Source organism: Papio anubis, chromosome X (assembly GCF_008728515.1).
Source record: "Papio anubis isolate 15944 chromosome X, Panubis1.0, whole genome shotgun sequence".
Classification (NCBI taxonomy): domain Eukaryota; kingdom Metazoa; phylum Chordata; class Mammalia; order Primates; family Cercopithecidae; genus Papio; species Papio anubis.
The window spans coordinates 104,246,280-104,263,918 of NC_044996.1; the positions used below are offsets into that span (position 1 = coordinate 104,246,280).

The 17,639-nt window shown below is 39.0% G+C and overlaps 1 protein-coding gene across 6 annotated transcripts in view; it reads right to left on the bottom strand.

The window, feature by feature from the left end:
* The window catches only part of USP9X (ubiquitin specific peptidase 9 X-linked), a 149,399-nt gene that overhangs the window by 5,312 nt on the left and 126,448 nt on the right, over window positions 1-17,639 (bottom strand). For 3 of the 6 annotated variants that reach the window (XM_031661021.1, XM_031661020.1, XM_031661019.1), the window contains exons 34-44: window positions 16,946-17,087; window positions 15,005-15,758; window positions 14,334-14,457; window positions 13,079-13,304; window positions 12,503-12,632; window positions 8,128-8,313; window positions 6,608-6,828; window positions 6,433-6,521; window positions 2,122-2,278; window positions 1,704-1,964; window positions 630-725 (exon numbers count right to left, since the gene is read on the bottom strand). In XM_031661021.1, coding sequence (XP_031516881.1) covers window positions 630-725; window positions 1,704-1,964; window positions 2,122-2,278; window positions 6,433-6,521; window positions 6,608-6,828; window positions 8,128-8,313; window positions 12,503-12,632; window positions 13,079-13,304; window positions 14,334-14,457; window positions 15,005-15,758; window positions 16,946-17,087 — 2,386 coding nt within the window. Of the gene's footprint in view, window positions 1-629; window positions 726-1,703; window positions 1,965-2,121; window positions 2,279-6,432; window positions 6,522-6,607; window positions 6,829-8,127; window positions 8,314-12,502; window positions 12,633-13,078; window positions 13,305-14,333; window positions 14,458-15,004; window positions 15,759-16,945; window positions 17,088-17,639 lie in introns of those variants that run through there. The other 3 variants (XM_031661023.1, XM_031661022.1, XR_004180896.1) reach the window with 2 other exon arrangements.

The following is a 17,639-nucleotide window of genomic DNA, read 5'->3' on the forward strand; positions in this document are numbered from 1 at the left end:
AATCAGACACTTTGGGATAGCGTCTAGCCCTCTGCTGGAGCAAGCCCTCCAGGCAGACTCATGCCTGTTCAAGTTTGAGTACCATTGCCTCACAAGAGCTGATTTAGTCACATTTCGGTTTCAGAAAGAAAAAGTTTTCATTTAGAATGTTTCTTCATCTCATTTCTTTTGCTATTTATTTACTAGTTTATTTACTTTATAGCTAATCACCTATGGAAATCTACCCAAATCCTTTTTTTTTTCCAGTGATTTTTACCATCACTGGAAACCAAGGACTTCTTACTTCATTGCATATCTTAATGTTTTTGGAATCCAGGTGAAGATTTTGCCTCACAGGAAATGTCACCACAATCCTTACAATGATCATTTCATGTTGACATAAATTCTCATAGTTTTATTAACTACCAGCATAAGGACACCTTGACAAGGAAAACCCTACAGTGGTTAAGTTCAAACACGTTACACCATGTCCCCCGCTCCAAACCATTCCTCTTCTGATCATGCTCCCAAAGCTAGTAGATAATCCTACCTGTTACTTTGTAGTCACAACCAACAATTGAGTCATCCTCTAAAAATAAGCATAAAACCTAGTTCTAGGGGATAAAACCACAAACTGACTCCTGTTTTACCTGTTGATACTGAGATCCAGGTGAATGGGGGTACAATGGGGCATCTTCAGGTGGAGGCGACTCATGTTCATCTGGGGCATCTTGGTCATCTGGCTCCTAATTTTGAATATTTCAAGATAAAGAATTATGTAGGCAAACTCAAGTTTATTTTTAACTTCTATTTGAAATAAACTTTAAAAATCTACAAAACTGACCCATTAGCAACTTTTCTTTTTTTTTTTTTTTTTTTTTGAGACGGAGTCTCGCTGTGTCTCCCAGGCTGGAGTGCAGTGGCGTGATCTCGGCTCACTGCAAGCTCCGCCTCCCGGGTTCACGCCATTCTCCCGCCTCAGCCTCCCAAGTAGCTGAGACTACAGGCGCCCGCCACCACGCCCGGCTAGTTTTTTTTTGTATTTTTAGTAGAGAGGGGGTTTCACCATGTTAGCCAGGATAGTCTCGATCTCCTGACCTCGTGATCCACCCGCCTCGGCCTCCCAAAGTGCTGGGATTACAGGCTTGAGCCACCGCGCCCGGCAGCAACTTTTCTTTTACTGCAGATAAAGAACTTTGGGAAAAAAACAAAACACAAAACCAAACAAAAACCTGATTTGCATTCTCTCAGAACTACTACATTTCAGACAATTTCACAGAAATTTCTCCAAAAGAAGGCTCCCTCATTAGCTTAAGATGACACAGAATAAACATTTTTCTTTTCTGTTTTTGAGACAGAGTTTCACTCTTGTCCCCCAGGCTGGAGTGCACTGGCACGATCTCTGCTCACTACAGCCTCCACCTCCTGGGTTCAAGTCATTCTCTAGCCTCAGCCTCCCAAGTAGATGAGATTACAGGCACCACCGCCACGCCTGGCTAATTTTTCTATTTTTAGTAGAGATGGGGTTTCACCATGTTGGCCAGGCTGGTCTTGAACTCCTGACCTGAGGTGATCCGCCTGCCTTGGCCTCCCAAAGTGCTGGGATTACAGGCATGAGCCACTGCGCCCAGCCAAATAAACATTTTTCAAAACCCAAAACTTCAACATAATCTTTTAATAATATAATTAATACATAAACACTGGCCTATAAAATAAAGAATTACTTTGCTCTCTTCCATTTCTATCTGCTGCACACTGGTGGCTTTTTTTACCTCCTCTGGACAGAGTTCACAAGCTTTTGCAAGTGTCATCCTAGCACTATGTGATCTCTCCAAGAAATAACCATTTGATGTTTCATTGCTTTGCACTGGGGGAGACCAATTGTTGTAAGTGTACTGTGGATTGCCAGTATATGGTCTTCTTTCAAGTTCATCTCCAAGCCATTCTACCGCCCAGGTCCACTTTCTTTTAAGATCTCCATTGCCCTGCAAAAGAAAATAAAACCACATATATAAGAGGATTTGGAATACTTCAAAGTTAACTTAAAATGACAACCCCAAGTTCTCATTATTCTCTTCTTTTAAAACAGAATCCTTAATTCTGATTAAGATTTCTACAAAATTGTAAGAAAAAAATCCTCACCTGCAGGATTTGGTAAGCAACAGGACAGTTACTAAATAGAGCTACCATACATTTTATACACTGGTATGCTCTTTTTTGATAGTGATTCTTAGAGCGTTGGATTGTGTCAAACAGCCCATCTCGGTCATCTGGAATTCCTTTCAGTGCATTATGAATTCTGAAAGAGAACCAGATATAAAATAAAAACATCTAAAATCTAATAGCTAATATATACTGAGTGCCTACTATGTGCCACTCAATAATGTCTTTGATTTAGTCATTTAATCTAACATTAGACAACAGGTATTATTATTAAACCTTTGTTTATTTATTTTTTTGAGATGGAGTCTCGCTCTGTCGCCCGGGCAGCAGTGCAGTGGTGCCATCTTGGCTCACTGCAAGTTCTGCCTCCTGGGTTCATGCCCTTCTTCTGCCTCAGCCTCCTGAGTAGCTGGGACTACAGGCATGTGCCACCATGCCCAGCTAAGTTTTTGTATTTTTAGTAGAGACGGGGTTTCACCATGTTAGCCAGGATGGTCTCGATCTCCTGACCTCGTGATCCATCCGCCTCGGCCTCCCAAAGTGCTAGGATTACAGGCATGAGCCACCATGCCCAGCCTTACTATTAAACCTTTTAACAGATGAGAAAATTGGCACAGAGTTACACAGCTTGCTGAGGTCATATAGCTGTGGAGCAGTCTGACTCGAGTCTGCGCTCTAACTTATTACCAATCCAAAATAATTCTGCCATGTATGCAATTTAAACACATTACCTGAAGTGAATTCAGGACACTCAAGAGTAATGCAAATTTTAAAGAAGTTAATAACGAAGTTTATGACTGCTGTAGTCGAGGGTAATTTGCTACACATCAATACCTTTTATAAAACTGCATCTCTGAAGGCAAGTTAGGATTCAGTGACATAATTTGGAGGTACAGTATTTGAATTCTAATAATGAGAATACATTGCAGGCAAAGCATTTTGACAGGCAATAGTACAATTTGGCTGATTTGCCAGTAACACAGGATTTCATTTCAGTTTCTCCCAAACTACAACGGAGTAATAATACATAGCCAACTAGTTCCTGTCTTTCCCTGAAATAACTAACTTAAAACATGATTGGAGGGGCACAAACATGCCTTGTTTCTTTTGTGTTAAAAATATTATGTGCCAGTAAACAAAATATTATTCAGCTATAAACTAATGATATATGCTATAACATGGATGGACTCTGAAAACGTTAAGCTAAGTGAAAGAAGTCAGACACACAAATTGCATGATTTCATTTTTATGAAATGTCTAGAATAGGCAAATCCACAGAGACAGAGAGCAGATTAGTGGTTGCTAGGGCTGGAAGGAATGGTGAGTGACTATTTAATTGGGTAGGGGTTTCCTTTTGGGGTAATAAAAAAAATGTTCTGGGACAGGCGCGGTGGCCCACGCCTGTAATCCCAACATTTTGGGAGGCTGAGGCGGGTGGATCACAAGGTCAAGAGATGGAGACCATCCTGACTAACATGGTGAAACCCCGTCTCTACTAAAAATACAAAAAAAATTAGCTGGGTGTGGTGGCGGGTGCCTGTAGTCCCAGCTACTCGGGAGGCTGAGGCAGGAGAATGGTGTGAACCCGGGAGGCAGAGCTTGCAGTGAGCCGAGATCGCGCCACTGCACTCCAGCCTAGGCAACAGAGCAAGACATCCTCTCAAAAAACAAAACAAAACAAAACAAAACAAAAAAACAACTCTGGAATCAGATAGTGGTAATGGCTACACAACAGTGTGAATGTACTAAAAGTCACTGAATTGTATACTTTGAAATGGTGAGTTTTGTTATGTAAATTTTACATCAATTAGAAACATAACCTGGACACTGAGAATTTAAAGATTCTCACGTACACTATGTATTTTACTTAATAGTATGTTTCAATTCAAAGTAAGATTTTTTTCCTCCATCAAATGCATTCATGATTTCCAAACAAAACAGATTACTTCAACAATTTTGCAAAGCTTAATCATTTCAGACAAATCAACCATGTTCAGGCCCTCTTGCTGTTTAATCTGAAATGCTACATATAAATTGCTTTTACCTTCAGTTTTTTCAGGTAACAATGAAGTGCTAAATCATTATTTCTACCATATCATATTTTCTCCCCATTATTAGTATCAACCGTTCTCAAATGCCATTTTTATTAATACTACCTTCACTTGCCTATTACCTGATGCCAAGCAGTGCTGGGCACATGGTAGACACTCCATAAATATCTGAACATTGTTTACTGAATGAACTAAAAGCTCATTATGAGAAAATTATTTTCATGTTTGGGCCAGTGATTCATTTAACAACAGTATCTTACTAATCTGATTACACAAAAGTGTAATTCCCACATTTGCTCTAGCACATATGTCTTTGCCATTATCACTTGCTCTAATCAAACAAGAGCTAAGATGTGATTAACTGGTTTAAAACTGTAAGTGCTTACAGTATTTTCCTTTTTTAAAAAATAGAGGCAAGATCTTGCTATGTTGGTCAAGCTGGCCTTGAACTCCTGGTCTCAAGCGATTCTCCTGCCTTGGCCTCCCAAAGTGCTTATTACAGGGGTAAGCCACTGTGCCCAGAAATACAGCATTTTAAAAAAAAGAAAATAGTAAAAGTTAGATTTCATTAAAATCCACTCTGAAGAAAGCTTTCAAATCCTATGAACATATTTAGAAGGGCACTGAATACTGCCTGAATAAATGACTATAATTTTGAGCTACTATCTTTTGTGTCTCACGAAAATTTATTTTTGGTTTAATGCTATTTTTACAGTATTTGTTTGAAATCTATTATGGTAAATTTGGAGATAATTTGAAAATACTAAGTCACAAATTCTGGCGTTCGCAATCCCCACTAAAACTCCAGATTGTAACTTCTCTTTAAGCATTTTGTTGTTACAGAACTTGTTTTTGAGTTTATTACATTGGCAGATGGGAGGCAAACTGCGACACAGACTTTGAATTGTTTTCCCAAACAAACTATTATACTATCTTCCGTGTGGGAAGGTAAGTTCTAAAACCCGGCAGTGCTGCCAACTAATAACCATAATTTATCATCAATTATATAACTCTTGGGATTAAAGATAATATATTCAACTTTTACTGCCAAAAAAAAAAAAAACAAAAAAACCCCCAAAAAACTGAAACAAATAGAAAAATTCTGGTTAAAGTTTGAGGGCCAATTAAGCTGGATAACCTTAGTTTTTATGGGGGAAAAAAGTTAACATTCTAAAACTTCTCATAAAAACTAATTATAATTGATTCCCTCATTATTCATGAATTCCGCATTTGTGAATTGCTTACTTCCTAAACTTTATTTATAACTGCAAGATCAATCATCAAGGTGCTTTCTTGGGCATCTGTGGACACATGCAGAGCAGCAAAAATATCAAGTTGTCCAACACAAACGTTCTTAGCTGAAGTCCAAAAGAGTGTCATTCTGTCTTGTTTCAGCTTAAGCTGTAAACAAGTGTCCTTCATGGTGTATTTAGTGCCACATTTTCCACATATTTGTGCTTTTGTTGGTTATTTTTATGTTTAAAATGACCCCCAAGTATATAATGTTGAAGTGGTATCTAATGTTCCTGACCACAAGAAGGCTGTGATGCGCCTTATGGAGAATGTGTTGAGAAGCTTAAGTTCAGGCTTAAGTTACAGAGCTGTTTGGCTGTGAATTCTAAGTCAACGATATATATTAAATGACTTTAAACAGAAACACACATAAAACAAGGTTATGTATTGACTGGCTGATAAAAATGTAAACAAGAGGCTTATAGAAACCTAATTCTGTATTTCCTCCTAGGAGTAATGGTTCAGTATTTGCTAACTCAGTGTCTGTGGGGACTTTACAGAATATAAATACCATGAAAAATGGAAATCGTACTTACCTAAAGCCTATTTTTACATATACTATTATACTTCATGTGACTAATGACTAAGTTACTTCAAGACACTAATTCTAAAACAAATGTAATCTAATCATAAAATAATCCTCAGGCATCATTAATGAAATTCAAATATTTACCAAAAGCCCAAGCTAGCTCTTCCTTAATTAAAAAAGTCATTCTAAAGAAACAGGCTTATTAAGTATGAAATTTAGGCAGTGAGAGAAAAGAATAAAAGAGGAAATAAAATTCTGAGCAAAGGGGGAGAACTTGTTATTTACCCTTGTCCTAGGTTTAAGATAAAACATTCACTAGAACTCCAATAGGTTAAAAAAATGTGTGACTGTCAATTTCAGTTAACTCTAACACCTGGGGCAAGCCTAATTGCTTCCAGTCACAAAAAGAGTATCCACCTGTGAGTTTGCCAGGAGTCCTCAATCAGTAAGATTTGCAAAAGCAGATCCAGATAGGGTCGCAGTTCATAGGTATAGGAATATGCAACCTAAAAACAAGTAAGACATAGTGAGTAACTTAATGAAAGGAATAAGAAATCAAATTATAAACATACAAATGTTATTTTCCTTTTACCTGCCAGAGAAGTTCACTGAGGACAGTAGATGAGAACTGAGGATTCTCCCAGCAGCAAAAACGAAGCAATTTGACGGTTTCGTCTGAATTACTGCAGTCTTCAATGATTTTCTTCACATAACTTGTTCTCACAAATAAAATGTCTGCCACATTCTGCTGAATTGGCATTATAGGTTGTGATAAATTAGGATCACCAAAAGGATTGGGAAGAGGAGGATTACCTAGAATACAGATTTGTCACCAATAAAAAAAAACTAATAAGCTTCTCCACAATAATACACAACTTTCATGACAGAAAATAGCCTATATATAGCCTATAAATTGTTTTTTTTTTTTTCCTAAGATGGAGTCTTGCTCTGTCGTCCAGGCTGGAGTGCAATGGCGCGATCTCAGCTCACTGCAACATCCACCTCCCGGGTTCAAGTGATTCTCCTGCCTCAGCTTTCTGAGTAGCTGGGACTACAGGTACACGCCACCACGCCTGGCTAATTTTTTTGTATTTTTGTAGAGATGCGGTTTCGCCATGTTTGCCAGGCTGGTCTTGAACTCTTGACCTCAAGTGATCCACCCGCCTCGGCCTCCCAAAATGCTGGGATTACAGGCATGAGCCACCATGGCTGGCCAAATGTTTTATTTTAGAAAAATAACATTTTAAACCAAGTTTCCTAAGCACAACAAAGAAAGTAACATTATGCATTATAATGATCAGATAGATATATCAAGATGTAAAAATGCAAAATCTAAAAATAAATTTTTTTTTTTTTTTTTGGGACACAGGGTCTCTCTCTGTCACCTAGGCTGGAGTGCAGTGGCGTGACCATAGCTCACTGCAGCCTTCTCCTGGGCTGAAGTGATTCTCCCACTTCAGTCTCCTGAGTAGCTGGGACTACAGGTGCACATCACCACACCCAGCCAACTTTTTTGTTGTTGTGATCCTCCTGCCTTGGCTTCCCCCAAAGTGTAGGGATTACAGGCATGAGCCACTGAGCCCAGCCTAAAAAGTTAATTCTTAAACTATTTCATAAACATGGTATCAACCTCAGTCACAAGGAGACAGAAAAAAGATCCCCATTAAATACGTAAAAAAGGTACAGGGCTAAAATACTCCAAAGCAAAAATCTTCCTCCAGACTCTTAGTACTATATATGCTCAGCAGTATTTAAAAACTACCGTAAAGAGGGCCGGGCATGGTGACACACACCTATAATCCCAGCACTTTGGGAGGCACAGGTGGGCAGATCATCTGAGGTCAGGAGTTCGAGACCAGCCTGACAAACATGGCGAAACCCTGTCTCTGCTAAAAATACAAAATTAGCCGGGCGTGGTGGTGGGTGCCTGTAATCCCAGCTACTTGGGAGGCCAAGGCAGGAGAATGGCTTGAACCGGGGAGGTGGAGGCTGCAGTGAGCCGAGATCATGCCATTGCACTCCAGCCTGGGCAACAATACCAAAACTCCATCTCAAACAACAACAACAACAGCAACAAAAGACTACTGTAAAGAATGGAGCATTCAAATTTACCATTGATTGAAGACTGCATTCTTGAAGAGACATTGCAACAGCGGATCAGCTGTGACACTACTGAGTATAATTTGCCTAATTCAGCATACTGATATTTGATTGGAGGACCTGGACCTTCATCTAAAGACACAAGCATAAAGGTAGCAGGTACACTCAATTTCAGAAGCTGTGTCTTCTCTGCCACACCTACAACAAAGGAGTGAAGGGGAGAAGAAAGAGAGGGAGAAAAATGCGAGGAAAAAATTAGGATGGCAAGGGCTTCATGAATAAAACAAGCAGTTACACAAAATATCTTGTCTATAATTTTTATGATCAGAAAAATTTTGATTTGTAATTTTATCACTTTTACTTAGCATTCAGAGAATTATTTTACCAGAAAAGAAAACTCGCCCATTGAGTATAAGTATTAACATTGTTAAACAGTGACCATGACATTCCAATCACACCGGCTCACTTTAAGGAAGATGAACACTTTTTCTTTTTTGAGACAGTCTTGCTCTCTCGCCAGGCTGGAGTGCAGTAGCGCGATCTCAGCTCACTGCAACCTCTGCCTCCCAGGTTCAAGCAATTCTCCTGCCTGAGCCTCCCCAGTAGCTGGGATTACAGGCACGTACCACGCCCAGCTAATTTTTGTATTTTTAGTAGAGATAGGGTTTCACCATGTTGGCCTGGATGGTCTCGGTATCTTGACCGCATGATCCGCCCACCTTGGCCTTCCAAAGTGCTGGGATTATGAGCCACTGCGCCCGACTGGAAGATGAACACTTTCTACAGCCTGGAGAGTCTAAAGGGACTAACCAAGACTGCAACCCTCATTTGTAAGGAAAAGAGGATGAAAACAACAAAACAACTATATTAAATAAGAAGTAAGAACTCTTGGTTTTGGCCCCTCTTCATGGTAATAAGCTAAGGAGCAGTTCTCAAACCATAACCACTTCCTCCTCCCTCGATCCTGATTTTCTACCTCTTTTTGTTCTTATTTGCAACTCCTCCTTCCTGTCTCTTAAAAACTGATGTTTCTCCAAGTTCCCATGCCAGGCTATCTTCTCACACTGATTTCCCTGGATGATGTAGCCCACACTCATGGCTTTAATGTTCTAGATATTTTCATTCAGATGATTCAAAAACATTTCAAGACAAATTACTTACTGTTCTACTGTGTATCTCCATTTGGGTGTCACACAGGCTCAAACTCAATCTACCCAAACTGAACTCACCCCTTTCTTCCCATAATGTTTCTCTTCCTATATTTCCCCTCAGTAAATGGTACCACTCACAGTTGTTTATGTTAGAATTTTGGGGATCATTCTTCACATCTCTTCCCTGTCCCATCCTTCTCTGAATATCCAATCACCAAATCCACTGATTCCACTTCTTATAAAAAGCACCATATATCTATCTGTCCACTTGTATCTCTCTCACTGCCAGTTCTCCAGTACAGGCCACAATGATCTTATGTCTATAGATCATTTTAACATTCTCTGGGATCTTATTCCATTGCAATCCATTCCACACTGTGGCCACAGGGATCTTTCTAGACGGTATTTATCTGTTCAAAACCCTACAATGGCTCATCCAATGCCTCAGTCTCTCTCACAAGGCCTATTAGAACCACATGATCAGAAACTCCTGCTCAGCACTCCTGCCATTCCCATCTTACATCAATTCTAGTCAGATTGGACAACTTTCATTCCATCCAATAAGCCACACCAAGTTTATCACGTCTTTGCATCTGCTGTTCACTCTAGATGGAAAGCTCAACCAACCAATTCCCACATTACATTCCCCATTAAGTCTTCTGTACTCCCCAAATCCCTTCAGGTACCATGCCCCCCATGATGCACTCTGCATTTTCCCTATTAGAGCCATTAACATATTTTATGGCAACTACATTATTTGCTTCTATATTCCATTAGGCAATCTTATTTATTGCCATATCCCCCAAAACATAATAAAAACAGGTCCACAACCTCTTATCTAAAATCCTAAGACTCCGAAAGCTATTTTAATTTTTTTTTTTTTTTGAGACGGAGTCTCACTCTGTCTCCCAGGCTGGAGTACAGTGGCGTGATCTGAGCTCACTGCAACCTCCGCCTCCTGGGTTCAAGCGATTCTCCTGCCTCAGCCTCCTGAGTAGCTGGGATGTGCCACCATGCTCGGCTAATTTTTGTATATTTAATAGAGACGGGGTTTCACCGTGTTGGTCAGGTTGGTCTTGAACTCCTGACCTCGTGATCCACCCGCCTCGGCTTCCCAAAGTGCTGGGCTTACAGGCGTGAGCCACCGCACCCGGCCTAAAAGCTGTTATTATAACAAGGTTTTTTGTTTGTTTGTTTTTGAGACGGAGTCTTGCCCTGTTGCCCAGGCTGGAGTGCAGTGGTGCTATCTCTGCTCATTGCAACCTGTGCCTCCCGGGTTCAAGCAATTCTCCTGCCTCAGCCTCCCAAGTAGCTGGGACTACAGGTGCCCGCAACCACGCCCTGCTAATTTTTGTATTTTTAAGTAGAGATGGGGTTTTACCATGTTTGCCAGGATGGTCTTGAACTCCATACCTCAGGTGATCTGCCTGCCTCGGCCTCCCAAAGCGCTGGGATTACAGGCATGAGCCACCTCGTCCAGCCCAACAAAGTTTTTCATTAAGTTGGTGTCAAAATGTGTTTGTTGGGATAACCTAGCCTGAACTGACTAAAGGCTACTTACAGTCTTCATTTCTCCCTTCAGTATAAATATTTACATTTTACTGTAGAAATATTAATGTGTTCAATTTTAAGTTGTTGTCTCAGACCCTGCTATAGAGATAGGATATATGCACTGCCTTGCTTTTCTTAAATCCAAACAATTCTCAATCCCAATGCATATCCGATCTTAAGGACTTCATATTAAGGTTTACAGACCATACAGTATTTGTTTTCAGCAAGAAAATTTTATAAGTAGGTTACATTATGGAACAATGATGTGTGCTTTCTGAACAGGCAATATTTCTCAAAGAAGAGTTGAACAGAATAGGATTTTTCTGAATGTCTAAATTTGGCATTTTAAAGTTTGAAATACAGATTCCACTGATGCTTATCTAATAAATATTTTTTTTTTTTTTTTTTGAGACGGAGTCTTGCTCTGTCGCCCAGGCTGGAGTGCAGTGGCCGGATCTCAGCTCACTGCAAGCTCCGCCTCCCGGGTTTACGCCATTCTTCTGCCTCAGCCTCCCGAGTAGCTAGGACTACAGGCGCCCGCCACCTCGCCCGGCTAATTTTTTGTGTTTTTTAGTAGAGACGGGGTTTCACCATGTTAGCCAGGAAGGTCTCGATCTCCTGACCTCGTGATCCGCCCGTCTCGGCCTCCCAAAGTGCTGGGATTACAGGCTTGAGCCACTGCGCCCGGCTAAATATTCTTTTCTTTCTCATCTACAAATACCCAAATATCTACAATGTGGAAAAAGGTAAGGGAAAGGAAGACAAACTAAATAGACAAATGAAAAGTACAATCTCCCTTATGTTAAAAAGTCCATGAATCCAATGGTGATGAAGTAATGTCACAGAAAAAAAACCTGAAATGACAGGTATGCCTGGATAAAGAACTTCATTTTGGATATATGGCTGTTTGGTTTGTTTGCTTTTTGGAGACAGGGTCTCATTCTGTTGCCCACGCTGGAGAGCACTGATGCAATCACGGGTCACCGCAGCCTCAACCTCCTTAGCTCAAGTGATTCTCCCACCTCAGCCTCCCAAGTAGCTAGGACTACAGGCATATGCCACCACACCCAGCTAATTTTTAAATTTTATTTTGTAGAGATAGGGTCTCCCTATGGTGTCTAGGTTGGTCTCGAACTCCTGGGCTTAAGCAATCTTCTTGCCTTGGCCTCCCAAAGTGTTGGGAATACAGGCATAAGCCATTGTGCCCAGCCCTTAAATTAATATTTGAAGCAAGTATTTTTATTATCCATAATTGTAATTTACTTACACAAAAACTTATGTACAGACCAAGTCTGCTATCTAAATTTGGTGAGTATCACAACCATCTGGGGACTCCTTTGAAAACATGGATTCCCTGACATTAGCTTTGCGGATGCTGATTCAATCAGTGTGAGAAGAGGCCTAGAAACCAGTATTTTCCAAAAGCAGCCAGATTTGGCACCACTGCATTAGGAGATTTAAAAAAAAAAAAAAAAAATCAAGACACAGATTCTGACCCGTGTCTACTACAAAGACACACGCATAAAGTAAAAGGTGAAAGTGCCATGTTCAGATAAAATTCACAACAGGTTTTATGGGAAATTGTTTCTATTTCAAATCAGATTATATTTTATCACTTGACCTAAATGACTTCACAATTTAATATGATACATCAAAACAGAATTCTGAAAAACTTAAATTCTTACCTAAATTGGCATACATTACAAACAGGTTGAAATACTGCTGTAAATGACGCCCATGCTCTGAAACTTCCCTTCTCAAGAGATTTAGTACTGCTCTTAGTAAGTGATCACTCAAGCTTAAGTTGTCATAAGCCTGTAAAGGATAAAACATTACCTGTTTTACAGCAACAAGGTATATGTATACTTCTATTTGCATAAAAAGGACATGCACATATGCTGATACAGGCATACATTTATGGAAGGACTGATCACACAAACTAAACTATTTTGCTTCTTGGGAAAGGGAATGAAGATCAGAGGTGGATTTCATTATAATTCTTCACACTTGTAATTTTTTTAAAAAACTAAGACTATTTTAAAAAAATCTTCAAAATAGTCTCTTATATTTTTAAAGAGCCAATAATTACTATTCATTGCTATGCAGTAATATTAAATGGAACTCACTGACATCATATTATGTGTGTGTTTCTGTTAGGTAAACATATCAAGTGGATGCACATAGGTTTGTGACTTCGACTTCCAGGAAACACAATTTATTTGTAAACATCTCATCATTTAGAAAGAAAGCTGTGCAATTACCTGACTAGAAGGTCCAGGAGAGGCAAAAGGTGAAGGACATGGCCCATCTTGCAAGGAAAAATGTGCAATAAAGACTATAAGTTTCGCAAACGCACCCCTCACTTCTGCACTAGGGCACTCCAGAAGGTATTCGGAGAAGCGATTTGAAACATTAAAAAGGACGTTATGAGCAAACCAAAAACGTACATTCTTGCTGTGACGAAGGAGAATACACAATGCATCATACCTAAAATAAAACAAAAAAAATCTATGACTATTAATTCAATAACTTGTTCTCTATAGTAAAAGGATGAGTCTCATTGAACCAAAAAAAAGATAAAGATCTTCCTCTACTGCTGAAGAGAGAACCAGCAAAGGTTGCTTCTAGTATTAAAATAACAGATAAATACTATGACTTGGTCTCTTCTCTCAGTTACAAAACGGGTGAAAGTTTGTCCTCTAAAAATCCGTTAACAAACTCTTCCTAGGTTCAACAACAAAATATCACCCCCTTATCTTGACATACTATTTCTGAAATCAGTTAAGTAAAAATTATTAAATCAATGTATTATAATGGCCTCTATACTTTCATAATTAGAAACTTAAGAAAATCATTTTAATTTTTTACCCTTTTAATCTGTGTCAGAATTCAATCTAGGTAAGCTAAAACCTCATAAATTTCATAAGTAGCTTACACTTTTCAGTCTCATCTTGTAATCTTTGGTTTTGTTTGAGACAGGATCTTGCTCTGCTGCCCAGGCTGGAGTGCAATGGCACGGTCATGGCTCACTGCAGTCTCAACCTCCCAGACTCCAGCGATCCTCCCACCTTAGCCTTCCGAGTAGCTGGGATTACAGGTGTATGCCACCATACTTGGGTAATTTTTTAAATCTTCTTTGAAGAGATGGGGTCTCACTATGTTGCCTAGGCTGGTCTTGAACTCCCGAGCTCAAGCAATCCTCCCACCCTGGCCTCCCAAAGTGCTGGGATTACAGGTGTGAGTCACTGTCCCCAGTCTCATCTTGTAATCTTTGGTGCAGAGATGTCAAAGATATGATACAAGGTAATAGAAGAAGTCAGTTTCTGAATAACAAAAGGCCATGTTTAGACTAAGTAACTATTTTAATATGATTTCTCTATTGTGACCCAGAGTTATTTTTATTCTGTATTCCAAACTTCAAACAAAATTCTCATGGTTTAGAAAAAAATAAAGCAGTCTATTAAAGAACCAAACCAAACATTAGTATAATAGGAATGAAAATCCAAAGCAATGTACCAATCACTGGCAGAGCCACGGACTACTTTCTTTGTGTGAAATCCTGTAGTAAAGAGGAACCTAGCAGCAAGTTGAATACTGATCATAGTGATTTCTTCTGCTTCAGGCAACAGGTGATCTTGCCCTATAAATAAAATGCAGATATAAAAACAAATTTTTATTTTCCAACCCCATTTTCAAACAAGTCTGCATTTCCATTAATTTTGAGAAGTCCTAAATTTATTAAGAACCTCTCTCAGGCTACTGTAATTTAGACCCATTTTTATTTTATTCTATTTTTTTTTTTGAGATGGAGACTCACTCTGTCACCCAGGCTGGAGTGCAATGGCACCATCTTGGCTCACTGCAACCTCCACCTCCCAGGTTCAAGCGATTCTCCTGCCTCAGCCTCCTGAGTAGCTGGGACTACAGGTGCATGCAACCATGCCTGGTTAATTTTTTTTAGTAGAGATGGGGTTTCACCGTGTTGGTCAGGCTGGTATCGAATTCTTGACCTCAGGTGATCCACCTACCTCGGCCTCCCAAAGTGCTGGGATCACAGGCGTGAACCACCGCACCCAGCAATTTAGACTCATTTAAAGTGAAAACATTAATTTTATGAACTTAAACATGTTGATGCCTACTAGAAATTATTCTTTATTACTAAGAAGCTAAACTCTCTTGATACTTACCGGGAGGAGGGTTTAAGTAAACGCCATTACATGTAAGCAGTTTTTTCATAAACTGAAAATACTCCATACTGTACTGCATTCGGTTATGCATGAATTGTACATTCTGTTTCCGTACACTTCTCTCAATGGCCGATGGCATAATAATCTGATGAGGTCTGGTGGTGATAGCAAGCTCTGATATGTATCTTATCAACTCATCATCTTGGTCTATTGTGTCCATTCGTTCGTAAAAAAGTATATAAGCATTCCACCACCTTTTCTGGCGCCTGTATGACATGCGCTTCATCATGTGATCAAACACTTCTCCCATGTACTCTCCACCAAAACACTGGTTTTTCATTTCTTCATCATCATCCATTTTACATTCTGTTACATCACCATCATCAAATTTATACCAGCGGTTTCTCTCACCATCTCCACCATTCCTTTGGATGATATAAGAATAATAATGCCCCCCACTCGCTTGACCACTGTGTACAAGCACACCCACAAGTCTGTATTTTGTGCTTCCTGCTGTCTCACTTTCAGACTGCTCACTCTGTTGTATCAACTGACTCTCTGGGTTTACATTATCCCCTTCCAGCTTTGCGACACCTGCAACTGTGTAAGGTTCCATGTCCAGCTCTCGAGGAAATTCAAAATAATCATTGAACTTGATTGCACATTCTCTTTCCCAGTCATAGTCAAATCGCTTTAGTTGTATAGCAAGAACAGGAGGTAACTTTTTAATCAGCAAGCGCTTTACAGTATCAACCTAAAATAAACAAGAGAAAGTTACTAGATGTTCTATTAAAATCCACAATAAAAACAAACAAAAAAAACCCAACAAAAACCCAAGCAAACTTTTAAATGATATTAAGACTTATCTGAATTTTTAAGTGTAAACAAATACATGACAATGAGCATAATCAAGATAATCCTATCAGCTGACTTAAATGCTAAAATTAATAATATGCAAACGGTAAGTTGTTGACTGGTTTCTGTCATTGTTATCTAGCCATTATTACCTGTTTGATATTTACTGTTGTTCCCATGAAGGTGGTTTCCTATGCACAAACAATAATAATAGTAGCTAATATTTGTTGGGCAATTAAGATGCCAGGTAATATACTAAGTGCTGCACACGTAAAAACATACCTAATCCTTACAACCTTCTCAAGTGTATACTACTGAACCTTAAAGATGAAAATTAGTAATCACAGAGAGGTCAAGTAACTTGCCTCAGGTCTCAGGAGCTGCAGGTGGCAGGCAGTATGGTTTTACAGCCCACAATCTCAATCTTTAAACTTTAAGACTTCTCTAAGTGGTGCATAAGGCCAAAACAACAAAAGTGACTTGAGGGTGAAAGGGTTTGGGAGCTCCCAAAGATATACCTTATTCATTACTATAATGCGTGTGAATTATCTCTCCCAAAGAACTGCTAGTAAGATTCCAAAATAAATGGTTTTATAACATAGGTGACAAAAGAAATCTTACGGGCCACTTGACTAGTCTAAAAGAAATCTTATGTAGTTCAATACAGTAATTAAATGGTTTCAGCAAATGTTTTGGTCTTGACAAGTAATCCTGGACATGACAGGAGAAATATTTTCCTCTATCAGCTCTGTATCTTTGAGGGGTTCATTGGCAATTTGTTTCTTGGTAGAGATGGAAAGTGTCTGTGTAACTTAGATAAGAGAATGTGCTATCATGTTATGACTTTTAAAATTATTCACTCTTATTTACCTGTTTTTATCTTATTTACCTAGCCCCTTTGGCACTACTTTTTTCCTTCCCTGCCAAACCTTCTATCAGTTATCATGTTGACTACTTCTCTGCTACCACTATACCAAAGTAGGAGAAAATAAAAAGAAGGTGACTTGTGAGGATGAACCAAAAAACCCAATTTCTTCTAAATCCATTAAATGTAATCAAAATGGAACAAAACTAGACAGCCTGTACCTTTTTATTGCATTTTTCACAATGATATGCATTTGCACCTTCTAGTAAATCTCCTTTGACATATTGTTCCAAAGAATCAAGAAGATTTTGGTGATTTCTAATGTCTACGTTTAGGGTCGTAAAAGATTCTTCACATTCGTACCTAAAAACGATAAAAGAAAGGATTTATTCCTTAGTTTTCTAAACGTTTATTTAGTTTTGGACTTAATGAAAACTACATTTGCCTTTGTTTTTTTAATTATACTTTATGTTCTAGGGTACATGTGCACAACGTGCAGGTCTGTTACATATGTATACATGTGCTGTGTTGGTTTGCTGCACCCATACATTTGCCATTTTTATAATACGAAACCCGTTAAGTCATAGAATGTTAGCAATAAAAGTTAACTTGATCAAGATTATTAGGTGAAATGGTTTTTTAAGTTGAATCTGTCTGGATTCACAGCTGAATCTCTTTGTAGTATACGATGCTGCTTCCAGTGTTAACCGTTTAGACAGTAATTCACGCCGAGGCCAAAGCATGAATTTATTAAGTTCTGAAAATGATAAACTATGAATAAGCTAAATTTTTATATATTCTTCCTTTTCTGTAATGGAAGCCTTAGTAAAGCAAAAGTTTGAACACACAAATGAGTACAGGATTAGCAACCTGAGAAGGAGCTAGAATCTCAGTTTACGGTCATTTTCTACCAAA